At 34.8% G+C, this 12,718-nt stretch overlaps 1 protein-coding gene across 5 annotated transcripts in view; it reads left to right on the top strand.

The window, feature by feature from the left end:
- LOC121859499 (hexokinase type 2-like) overlaps positions 1-8,617 on the top strand; it is a 54,994-nt gene extending 46,377 nt beyond the window's left edge. For 4 of the 5 annotated variants that reach the window (XM_042356343.1, XM_042356345.1, XM_042356347.1 and 1 more), the window contains 5 exons: positions 55-84; positions 642-754; positions 1,242-1,397; positions 2,177-2,453; positions 2,698-8,617. In XM_042356343.1, coding sequence (XP_042212277.1) covers positions 55-84; positions 642-754; positions 1,242-1,397; positions 2,177-2,453; positions 2,698-2,781 — 660 coding nt within the window. In that variant the 3' untranslated portion in view covers positions 2,782-8,617. The remainder of the gene's footprint in view (positions 1-54; positions 85-641; positions 755-1,241; positions 1,398-2,176; positions 2,454-2,697) is intronic. The other variant, XM_042356344.1, reaches the window with a different exon arrangement.
- The last annotated feature ends 4,101 nt before the right edge of the window (positions 8,618-12,718 follow it).

The following is a 12,718-nucleotide window of genomic DNA, read 5'->3' as shown; positions in this document are numbered from 1 at the left end:
GGTACATATAATTGTGAATATTATATTGTCACTCTTTATTCATGCAAACCAAAGGATGATGAGCCACATCGTAATGTTACGGGGGTATGTATCAGATGTCTTAAGTTTAGAAATAAGAATATAGTTAAGTGCAGGTACTGTATCTGTTTTTGTTTCATCATAATATCTCATCCTGTTTTACAATTATAGACTAGAAAGCATTACTTTCCATCACACTGTCATACAGTATTTATATGTTTGAAATATGAAACTTGTACTTATGCTACCCATTAATGTCAAAGAGTTGAGTATGGAGCCAAGTGTACACAGAACTTGCTTCCTGTCCCCAGGGGTCACTGGTTTGTGGGTGGTGCACCCCTAGTTCACTATCTGTTAACAGGTACCTAACTTTACAGCTGGGAAGTGCAGGCATTTGAGTGCAGTGCTAGCCACTGCCTCTTTGTGTATTGGAAAATTAATATGCCTTCAGTGTGCTGTGTCTTCACTGCACTTAATGGGCTGTCAGGTATAGGGGACCCACTTGCACAGCATCAAAAAGCAGCACCAAGTTAAGATATGGTTGACAGTTGAAACACGTCATTTAATCGGGTAATTAGATGAATATATGATATCTTTATTAAGTATCCTATCATTATTTTCAGGTAGTGATCAACACAGAGTGGGGTGCATTTGGAGACAATGGTTGTTTGGACTTTGTTCGGACAGAATATGACGATAACATTGATAGGGAATCAATAAATCCAGGAAAGCAATTGTAAGTATAAGTTAACTTAATGAAGTTTCAAAATTCTTTTCATATGTAAAATCTTATGTCATTGACATTCACTAAAGATAAATAAAGAATACAGGTGTATGTTCAAATATTAATCGGTAAAATAATGTGGTATAGCAATGTAGTGGTTAGCACTTTACCATGCTGCACTGTTGGCCATTGCTTGATTCCAGGACATCAGCCTTGACATTCAGAATCCAAGCACAGTGTGTGTGTGTGTGTGTGTGTGTGTGTGTGTGTGTGTGTGTGTGTGTGTGCGTGCGTGCGTGCGTGCGTGCGTGCGTGCGTGCGTGCGTGCGTGCGTGCGTGTGTCCTTTCTTTCATAAACAGAGACCTAGATAGACCCTGTTTCAAGCCTTCAAATAAATGAAAACCCCCTCCTGACATGGAGGCATCCGTGTTAGATTTCATTAATTTTTACCTCTGATATATGTATACTCTGTACAGTATATATATATTTTTTTTACAGATTTGAAAAGATGATCAGTGGGATGTACATGGGCGAAATTGCACGGCAAGTTCTCGTTCGACTAGTTTCTGAAGGCCTACTGTTTGGTGGCTACACTTCAGATTTTCTTCTTGAAAAGGGCTCTTTCTTTACCAAATACATCTCTGAAATTGAAAGGTGAGTTGGTAGTAACTAGTTAATTTTAAATTTCCATTTTGAATGAATAGAAAATAATTTTATTGTGAGATAATTTTTATAGTACAGTTTAGGTATTCCAGTTTTTGTGTTAGAAAGTTTAATTTGGAAGGAGAGGAATGTTTCCACATTTAGCAATCCTTGCAGCATCCACACCTGGTCATTTTGTCTCTTTGCACACATTACGACTTTTTTGTTCTTAATTTTGCCACCAAGGTTACTATTGATGGGAAGATTATTTCTTGATGAAAGCATAAGGCACAAAGAAACCATTTTTGAATAGAATTGCAGTACAGCATTGTGATGAGAACATTTGATCAAAGTGAGTTGTCCATACTGTACTGGCCAGGTGATGATAAGCTCTACCTGTCTTTTAGCCAGTCAAGGAGAACTAATGACAGCCAGGAACCTAACTTTTATATGGATTCACACTACAAGTACAGTGTTTTCCAGGAACCTAACCTCTGTAATAATGAATGGTTCAAATTACAGTCCACAATTTTAAAAACACTATTGTGTTTCAATAATCTATGCAAAAAAGAGTTGTAGGAGTTACTTTAGTGTGTTTGTGCACTGACCAACAAGAACATCTAACACAGACTGCAGTAGAAAGAAATATTAATCTTGTTATAGTTACTGTTTGATAGATGTATCAACAAAAGCTGAATTCACTGCACACTTTCCACCCCATTATTACACTCGTTATGTACTGTAGTCACAATAATGTCATAGTTGAGATATTATTTATTACTATTTTTCAGTGACAAGGCCGGTGATTTTAACAATTGCCGGGCAATTCTTGAGGAGCTTGGATTTAACGATGCTACAGACACTGACTGTGCAAATGTTCGTCACGTGTGCGAGTGTACCTCAAGGCGAGCCGCTTTTTTAGCTGCTGCGGGTGTTTCTGTTCTACTCAACCGAATCAACGAGGAGAGCGTCTCTGTGGCCGTTGATGGGTCTGTTTATCGCTTCCATCCACACTTCCATAACCTAATGGTGAAGCAAATCTCACAGCTTATCAAGCCAGGAATCAAGGTAAGGACCAAGTGCATATTTGAGAAAAATTTTATTGCACAATATTGTAGAGAATTTTTTTCACCAGACTGGAGATCTTCTGTGGATTGGAAATTTCTGTGGTCCAGCACCAATCAAGTCCCAAGGGTGCCAGATCTGAAGAGTTAACCTGTATTCATGAAACATTTCAATTTCATAGTGATTTAATGTTTTTTTTTTAGATTGTATATGTAAAGATTAATTCATTTTTTCTTCTAAATTTCAGTTTGATCTTATGCTTTCTGAAGATGGCAGTGGGCGAGGTGCTGCACTTGTAGCAGCTGTAGCATCCAGGTCTTCAATGAGATAGATGACAAGTCAGTCAGAAAAAATAAAAAGGGCCTTTAGAATACAGTAATGAGAAAACAGTGACTGATAGGTGTATAATTCTGTTCTCAAGTGATGAGTCTTTATGATTCACTGATGAATGTATAGGCATCATCACCATTGAACGCGACATCGGTGTGATGATTCAGTCGCCATAAACCTCAAAACATTTTCTAAACGAGAAATATGATGATTTAAATAGTTGCCAAGAAAATATTATATTACAAAAACTTCAGTCTATAATATTGTTTTTTGTTTAGTAATGTAATTTAAATTTTCTATTTTTTGTGGGTTTAGAATAATAGTCTGAAATTTCAATACCAAATAAATTTTTCTACGATCACACGTCATCAGTGCAAAGAGTATATTATATTGTAAATGGCAAAATGGGCTCCACTGTCTAGTTTAATTAATGAGGTTGTTAATTATGTTGTTGTTTAATCGTGTTGAGAGTTATACTGTACCGTACCACAAGTTTAATAGACAATTGTGTTATTGGCATAGGTCGATCACAATCAGAGCAGACCTAAAACTGTGTATGTCAAACAGCTTTTAACACTAGCTGTACATTGTCAGTGTTAGTATTGATCACAGTGTTGATCCAAGTATTGTTGCAGCCATATATCTCAAGACTGGCATGAAGCTAAGATATATCCCGTGTGTTTGTGATATAGGTTATTGCATTTAGAATCTTTAAATGATGCCAGATTTGTTATCTGTTTTCTTTAGCACTTGTATCATGGCCTTTTTTATATGGTAAGAAATCTATTCTATAATTTATCTGATTGTGTAAATATGTGAAGTACCCGGTATATTAGCATTTACTTTTAGATTATTTTCTCAAGTATAATAATTGATAATATTTTGCCTCAATACATTATAAAATGTAAATTATTAGTTCAATTGACTCAAGTTTTAGTTGAAGTGCTTGGTATATTTTTTATTTCAATGTTGACAAGTAGTATTCCTAATACAGTAAACCCTTTGATTAACAGAGTTCATTTTAATGGAATTTCTATATATAATAGACAGCAATGTCCTGATAAAGTAGTGGGATCAAGTTTGATATCCCCTTATTTCTCATACAGTGTGTAGTCTTGAGCCCCTTCTGTGTACCATGGTGTGAGATTTTAGGACTGGTTTGCCCTGAGAGTTGTACAGTATACTGATGACTAAGTGTTGAGAGCAGATGCCAATAAAGAGGTAGTGGAGAAATCTGGGATGTGCAAGGATGGAGTGAAGTCAATGGTTATGAGAATTAATGTGGAAAGAATAAAAGTGCTGATAAGCAGTGTGGGCAAAGGACCTATGGTGGAAAATAGCCATGTTCTATCTGTAAGAAAGGTTTTGGTAGCAATTCAATAATGTACAGTGAGTGTAGTAGATGGATACACAAGAAGTACAATTGTATAAATGGTAGATTGCAGGATCTTGCTGACTTTAAGTGCACTGTATGCACAGATAATTGTGTGGCTTCAGCATAGGGAATAATGTCCTTGGACTGTGTCAGTGAGTTCTGCTTCCTGGGTGACATGATGATGAGTGCTGGAGGTGGTGCTGAAATTAGCTCATTTGCAAGAGTCAGAGGTGACTGGAAGAAGGTAGGGATCTGTTACCTTTATTGACAGTGAGAAGGCCTTCTGTTCATGTATGAGAAGTGTGACGTTTGGTAGTGAAACATGGGCAGTTAAAGACGTACTGTATGTAGGGTTCAGCAAGCTGAAATCACAATGATGACATGGATGTGTAATGTGATATTCAAAAATAAGCAACCCTGATCATAGCTGAAAAGGCAGCTGGGTATTAAGAGTATAAGTGAGGTTTTCCATAGAAGTTGGTTGAGATAGTTTAGGTATGTGGAAAGACTGGAGGAGACCAACTGGGTCAAGAGATGGGGGGGAGGAGAGCTAGTGATGGGCCAAGGATTACATATGGAGAGGCTGTATGATATAACTTTATAGATAATAAACTTTAGATATACTCTTGAAGTGCCATTTTATAATATCAGGTTTAAAGATTATTATGCAATTTGGTCATTATGGTATATACTAAGTACTAAAACTTTCAAGTTTAATTTTCTCACAAAATAAAAATGTCCTGATGTCAACAATTATATAATGCACAGTTGAGTCTAGGATTTGGTGACATGCTTGAAATAGTATATGATCATATTTAATGGTAATGATGAATTGTAAATGATACAAAAGATAACTTTATACCTGTATGTACTATAAAAAATGACTGTTGACGCCATGTGTCCCATGCATATGTTAGTTAATAATTATAGAGAGGGTTGAATTTTTATAAATACATTTTTTTATTAAAGCACCAAATTTTGGTGATTTTTATTAGATTAACTTTTTTTTAAGTGAATCAGAAAACCTTCTTTGGTTTTCTATAAATAAATAATATAAAATAATACTAATAATTTTTCCAGAATCTTAATCTGGAAGGGTGGATATTTTTAACAGCCATTTTTAGTCTAGATGACCTGATTCACAACACCATACACAGTACAGTACACTAGTTCATCACAATACTCAAACATTAAGAAGTATAAGAAACATCAGAAAATAAGGAGTCCCCTTCACACAGGGGAAAATTTATTCAAAATCCATCAAGAATTTTTTTTTTTTTTTTTTTTTAAACTGATGCAACTATTCAAACTGCTATGACTAACAGCCTCAAAACCATCAAACTCCAGTTATAAACTTTTCCACTTTAGAATTTCTCCTGGTTATTTTAAAAGCCTAAGCACTTACAGATGACACTAACATGATCTTATCCTCACTTGAACTCATATTATGTACAGTATACCCGACTCATTAACTATGAACTCTAGGCCAACAACTACCAAGTTCATATTGCCGCGTAACTTGTCTAAAATCACTAACTTCTTAGCTCGTGTCATTACCATCTGAGACATTTTTGTTTTTGTTCCATGGTACAATCAAGGGTGCAAAATACACTTATTGGGCAGCTGCATAGCAGATTGAGGTCAATAGTGTGGATGCCAGTTAGTGAAGGCAAACTTCACACAAGGCCAGTTGTATGCCAATTGCAATTTTAGACTTGTGGATATCATAATAAATTTTTATCTGTATTTGGTAAATAAGCACAGCATTTTTTTTAACAGTGGATACCAGGTTAATCAAATCCATGTTTGACAAGGTTTAACTATACAGTACACTGTATTATTGAACAACATAAAATTATCATAACTGAGGTAATACTGTATATTTTAAATGGCGAAGGAAAGTCTATTGATAACTTAATTTTCCAGTTAATAGGAACCCACTTCCACCAACTATCCCAATAAAGGGTTTACTGTACAGGTATTTCAAATAGAGGGAAGTCTTGCTTTATTGGAAAAAGTTTTTGCATCAGCTACAGTTTTTTTTAGTTTCCTCTGAAAACGAAGGGTCATTGACAGATAATAAAAGAAACTTTTCTAAAGAGAGAAAAAATTATCATGTAAACAACTTGATGGAAAAATTGCAAGAAGGATGTTAATATTGGTGAATTGTTTTTCCTATGTACTGTAGTGGTGATTTAAACCTTTTTTTTTTTGTAGTGGTAGAGGACCAAGTGATTAGAATCTTAGTGAAGATTCTAATTGCATATTATATAGGTGACGACAATATTAATTTAATTTAGTTGTATTTATAATGAGAACTTCAGTCTCCCATTTACGATCTTTATTCTCTTGATACTGGAGTAGCCACATTTTTTATGGCAATGAGTGACCTGCAATATCACCTGCTAGGACAACCCTTATAAAGCCTCTCTTATTGTGGAGAGCTTGATGCATTCTTGAGGCAAGTAACTGTACTATTCATTTGGATTTGTACAACTATTGCATAAACATCTACTTCTATAACTAAACCAGGGATTATGTAGCAATTTTTAAACCCATTCTCGATGTTTTTGAAAAGCCAGTCAGTTAACATGTACGTTGCATTTGGTGACCTCTCCCCACACGCTTTTCAACCCCTTATTATCTGTTCAACAAGCAGTGGATTTTTTCATTTTTTTTTTTTAAACCACAATTCTTTCTACACAGCTGCATTGCTTCTATCTAGTTAGGGTTTTTTTGTGGCTGATGTGCCTTATTGTTAATTGACTGTGTTACTGTTAACATTTTAGTAGTGGGACTGATGTTGTTTCCCAAGTGTATGTGCTTAAGCCATGTTCATCCAGTCAACTATTCAGTTTTATGGAAACCTGTAGAAGATGGTGGGCCGTGTCTCCCTCTCAGTGAGTGACGCAGTTCATTTGTCCGAGTGTTTTAATGATCTTGAGTGTGAGAGGTGAGGTCGTGCTGCACCAGAGGGAGGACTCGCATGAAGGACACAGTAAATCAGGAGGGGCGGGTTTAATACACTATATTTATCCAAATCAATGTAAACTTATGTATATAAACCAATTCATTAAGATAAATAAAATAAGCTTATAAAAAATTCATAAATGAAGTACAGTACTATATAGATATACAAATAATATGGTATCTGTATATGAGGAAGCATGATAACATCCTTGACTTTAATATATGTTATAAGAACTTGTAACATGGAGAAATACCTGTAGTAACTAAGCATGGAGAATAGGATTAGCTTCTCAGTGTACCTATAATGTTAGCTTTTATTTAGTTCACTCAACCCTTTAATATTTTATTCAACTAATAGCAGAACTATAAACTCATTAAATTAATTTCCAGTTTGTGATATCCAACAAGAAAGAAACATATGATGTGGAGGGTGGCGGCAGTATAGGTCTATATTAATTATTATAACTAAAACTTAACTCTGTAAGCAAATAAATCATAAATAAGGCTGTGATATATTAGTAAAGTGAAGTGTTATATTTCTGAATGGTCAGGGAAAATTCAGATACATGTACAGTACTAAAATAAAAGTGAATCTCATGTTTTGAATTGTGCAACCAACAGAGTGGCAAGACCTGCCACACAGAACTGTCTGCAGTCAGAACTAAAACCTACAACTAAACCCTGAACCCCTTCCTGAGATAACAGAACCATACATTATGCTATATCTTAGTATTGAAACCAGATTTTTCCTCATTCTTATTGATATTTATACAATACAGCCTTGAGAATCCAAAATGTTCAAAATAGGACCCTATAAGATTTCCAATTGTTCCAGATATCTTCATGTACAGAAATCCCTCACCAACCATGGGTTTACCAAACGTGTACAGTTTTTGTTACACCTTTTACCAACCACAGTGTCCAGTTATAAGTATGCAGGCGTTTCTACAGCTTATTTTTTTTATCATCTACCACGCCTAGGTTCTTATCTTTCTCTAACCTCTTAATGTTAATTGTTTATTTTTATCCTTTGTACAGTATTACAGTGTGTGTGTGTGTGTGCTATATGTCCTGGCAATAGTCATGACTTAACAGTAACACTCTCAGGAGGGAGGCAGCCACACCCCATGTGGTCTGGATGTACCCACCCTGCTCAATGAGTCATACATACTGTACAGTAATACTGTACATACCAGAATAGATTTTTTATTTTACCTGATTAAAGGGAAATTAATTCATCCAAAACATGTTAAACTTTTGTTGTAGAATAAATATTTATTTGAAATTTTGTGATGAAAGGAAAATTCTTTAGATTTTACACTTTTCTATTGCAATTTTTTGTTTTTTTAATTACAATGTAACCAAAATGCATAAGGGAGCAGTGTTGCTAGGGAAAACGTTGAGGCCAGTTACTATACCTTTTTATAAGTTTGTTTTATAACCTGCACAGTATTTTTGTACAGTAAAATAAAAAAGAATAATGTACAGCAGACATACCTGTACTTATTTATAACCTTGAGTTGTACAATACAGTATTGTACATGTACAGTAAAGGACTTTTAGATATGACTCTAAAGGGTCACTTTCCCTTGCTGTGTTTCTTGTTAGACACAGCCCTGGCCAAACCATGGTTTTGCCAACTGTGAGAGAATTCTAGAAGGAAACCCTGTGATTGGTGAGGGAATACTGTACAACACAAAAAATATACAGTAGAATGGAAAATGATACTACAGTACTGTACAGTCGATTTACTGAGGCAAATATTCTCTTTGTCTCCACTTCCAAAGCACAAAATTATTAAGTAGGCCTGAAGCACTAGATGTCTATTGAGTTATGAGGAGTAACATCTAGAGCTATAGAAGTGGAAGCAGTAAGCAATAGTGTACGGTATTTAGTCTCAGGCAGCTGGAGTCAAAGACAGTTGGAGATGCTGAGGTAATAATTTTTATTTCCTCGAGCATTGGAATAGGAATAAAAAACAACTAGATCATCAATTATAACACACACTCACTCCTATAACAAGCTTGGGGTTCCTGTTTTTGGCTGTGCACAATTTTTTACCACTGTCTCGAACATTTTATGCAACATCAATACAAATAGGAGTATTTTTTAATGCATATTTGAGCTGTTACACACACACACACCTCTCCACCTCCACCTCCACCCACACAATCATCGGCACACACCACAAAGTTACTCAAGATATCAATTTGTTGCTGGCATCCTTTTTGAGATGGTATATTTTTATGACATGTTTCTCTTATTTACAACAGTATTTATATCCTGTGAGTACAGTACAGTATTCACTTCATAGTGGGACCAGAAATGTAAAAGGCCGATCAGTGATGAAGAGGATAAAGTACAGTAAAGGTTGAGAAAACAGAGATTGACATTTACTGGTACAGGATACAATTGATCATCTTTCACCTTTCACAATAGAGCTTTTTCTTCATTGGACAAAAATTGAATGGTGCCTCTAGGCATTCTCTTTCACTTATTCAGGCTTGTAATTTTCATCCGAGTAAATCTTTTCCATACATGACTACCTCTATACATTTACTCTCTGGGGATAATTTGCTGTGATATGCAATAGCTTATTTTTAGTATTGAGGAACATGACTTCTATTGGACTGCTTTTCTTGGAATTTGTTTACATTCCTTCTTGAGTGATTATATTATAAAACATATTGCTCAGTCCATTTATTCTGTACAGTAAATCAGTGTTTTCTTCATAGTTCAACAGTAAAGCATTAGTCTCGAGTGGTTGTTCCTGGGTTCATTTCCAAATTGGAAAGGGGAACTACTGTATCTTTTATCACAATACCTTGGCCTTGATATTTGTTCTTATGGTTTTATGATGTCTTAATGAAACTCCTGGGTATCTTACCCTCTTTTAGATATGTTTCTATCTCAACATTTCTTACCACTCTCAATGCCTTGAAGAGAAGTAATACAATATTATTCTTTTCATGAAGACATTTTGTTTCAGTTTATGATCAGAATCACTCGGCATAATTGTAACTGCCTTTCTTGGCATTGTTCATTGACTATCAGTTTATATTGAATGACGGGCTTGAGACTCAAGTGATGATATTGCATCCAACAGTGTTGCACTAAGAAGTACCTTTTAGTTGTACAGTATATCTTGGCTGAGGTGCTCTACCTTTTTTCCTGGCACATGATCATCTTCTCTTTTGTAATTCGTGTGGAATCTTACAAGTCACTTATTAAATGACTCATAGATCATAAAACAAAGGATTGAAGAGACTTGAAATCCCTCACTTGTGGGAAAATGTGAAGATTAACAAATGTAGAGGTTTAAGTCAACAAAACTAATTCATGGTTTGTGCCAGAGAACCTTTTAATTTGCTTGTTTTTTTTAAGCATATTTAAGTAGGAGTTAAAGTTTGCTTCATTAACATCCGATTCCTCCACAGATGCTTGAGATCTGGTTTGAAACGGTTACAGAAGTAAAATTTATACATTAGCAACATTACCTTCTTACTGTAAGTAGGGAAGTACATAGGTTTAAGTACCTTGGGTTAAAATGCATAATCTCACCCACAATGCAAGTTTTTAAGCAAAATTATGGTACAGGAGGTAGTTGCTTTTAAAGATAGTAAAGTATTCAGATAGTTTAAAATTATATAATTTACACTACATTATTTGATGGAAGCTACAAATGAATACATCCTGTATATGTATTCTCTCTCAGATGTCTCCTTGCTTGCCACTTATCAAGGTATGAGGGAGGAAGACGTTGGGCACATTATTAACATTTCCACTTTGTTTCCCTCCAACACAAAAGAAGATATGCCTTTTTCTGACCAGCAGGTGACATCATCAAAATTAGAGCAGGTATTCAATTTAATGATAACCAGGAAAAAATTCACAACACAATCGCAAGATGTAGGCCAAGCATGAACAGACACTTGGGTTCATTCCTCAGCCTAGATTTGGTGATGGAACCACAAGACAGCTAAATTTCCCACCCCAAATTATTTTATTTTTCCACCACTACCAATCATTTACTATCGAATCAACAACTTGTAGAGGATGACTATACGTAGTTGTATATGTAGCACACACTGAACTCTACTCTAATCCAAATGAACAGTGGCTTAATTTCAAGAATGCAGATATCCTCCCCTGAAAAAGATAGGTACTGTCAGGGGTGTTATGGGTGAAAATCTGGCATTTGTCCCTTTCCCTCAGCCATAAAGTGAAGGGGTTTCATATTTTTTTTCTTTTCCAAATAATATCTGACCATGGACAACTCATAACATTGTTCATGATATTTTGTATAATTTATGTACGTTCCAAAGTTGATACTGTACTGTACTGTACTGTACAACTCCGTGCTCTATTGAAAGTTATGATATTTCTAGTAACTTGAAGCTGTGTGGAATTCTGTGAACTGTATTGGAAAATGTGGATTAAAGTTTTTGTAATTATAAAGACAACCATGTACTGTACTGTATAGAGAAAAGATAAGCTACAACAATACTTAGAGCCTGGACTTACACCATTGCCTGTAGTTTGCCTGAACAGGTTAGCTAAAATCTTGATCATCAAAGTTATTTTCCTGCCTAGTTTTGAAGCTTGTGTTTGTCTCAAGATTAAGTAGACATTAAGAATGCACAAACTTGATGTCCCATTTTATGCAAATCGTAGTTGACAAGAGATTCATTGTCTATGTTTTCATCATCAAAATCAAGCTTGTGAATCTTACTGCATTAGTCTGTTCTCAATATTCCCAGTCTCGGTAGTTTATACACCTAAGTATGTACAAGACTGTCGTGTATTTGGATATGCCAGACTAAAAGTAATGCTGCTTTAGAAGTCGCTTGCTTTTCTATACCTAATTGAATCTCAGAGTAATTCAATTAATATTTTTGTAGTACTCATTTTATTGCAGTGTTCATAAACAGTATATGATTACGTGATAGGGATGGCCATTCACACGTTTGTTTGACAATCCTCAGTTTCTTTTGTTTCTTTTTCTAAATTTGGACTTGGAACCATATGTTTAATTAGTTATTTGGTAACATGTACTGTATATGCAAATACAGTAAGAAACCAAGTACACATACTGTAAATACTAATCCAAATTGAGATCAAATTGATATACCTACTAATGTTTTTCTTCTTGATTTATTTCATTACAGTATATTATTATTATTACAGTATTATTTTTTTCACACATTCTTTTCTTACTTACCTTTGGAGGGATCAAGAGCACTGAGACTTATCATGGAGTTATGGGTAATTGGGTTTCCATATCCTAAATTCTACCATATTCTTAACTTTTATGATATGAGGGATATATCCTGTATATTTTTTAAGGCTCTTTACATTACTACTGGAAAATACTAGTTATGTACATTCTTACTAGTGTTCCTCCAGGCATATGATTGAGCAATTCAGAAATGCTAAACAGTTCTAAAGTACGTAATGATTTTTTATTACTGTTATATGTATTATTAATTCATGATTATTTATAATAGCACAATGCTAGGATCCATGTAATGTGTGTAAATACAGTGTAATAAAAAGAAAGAAGCATAAAAAGTAACTAATATAATTTTATGAG

The sequence above is a fragment of the Homarus americanus genome, unplaced genomic scaffold (assembly GCF_018991925.1).
Source record: "Homarus americanus isolate GMGI-L3 unplaced genomic scaffold, GMGI_Hamer_2.0 scaffold7626, whole genome shotgun sequence".
Lineage (NCBI taxonomy): Eukaryota > Metazoa > Arthropoda > Malacostraca > Decapoda > Nephropidae > Homarus > Homarus americanus.
Note: the sequence above shows the minus strand (reverse complement) of the source record. Positions and strands in the feature narration are given on the sequence as shown.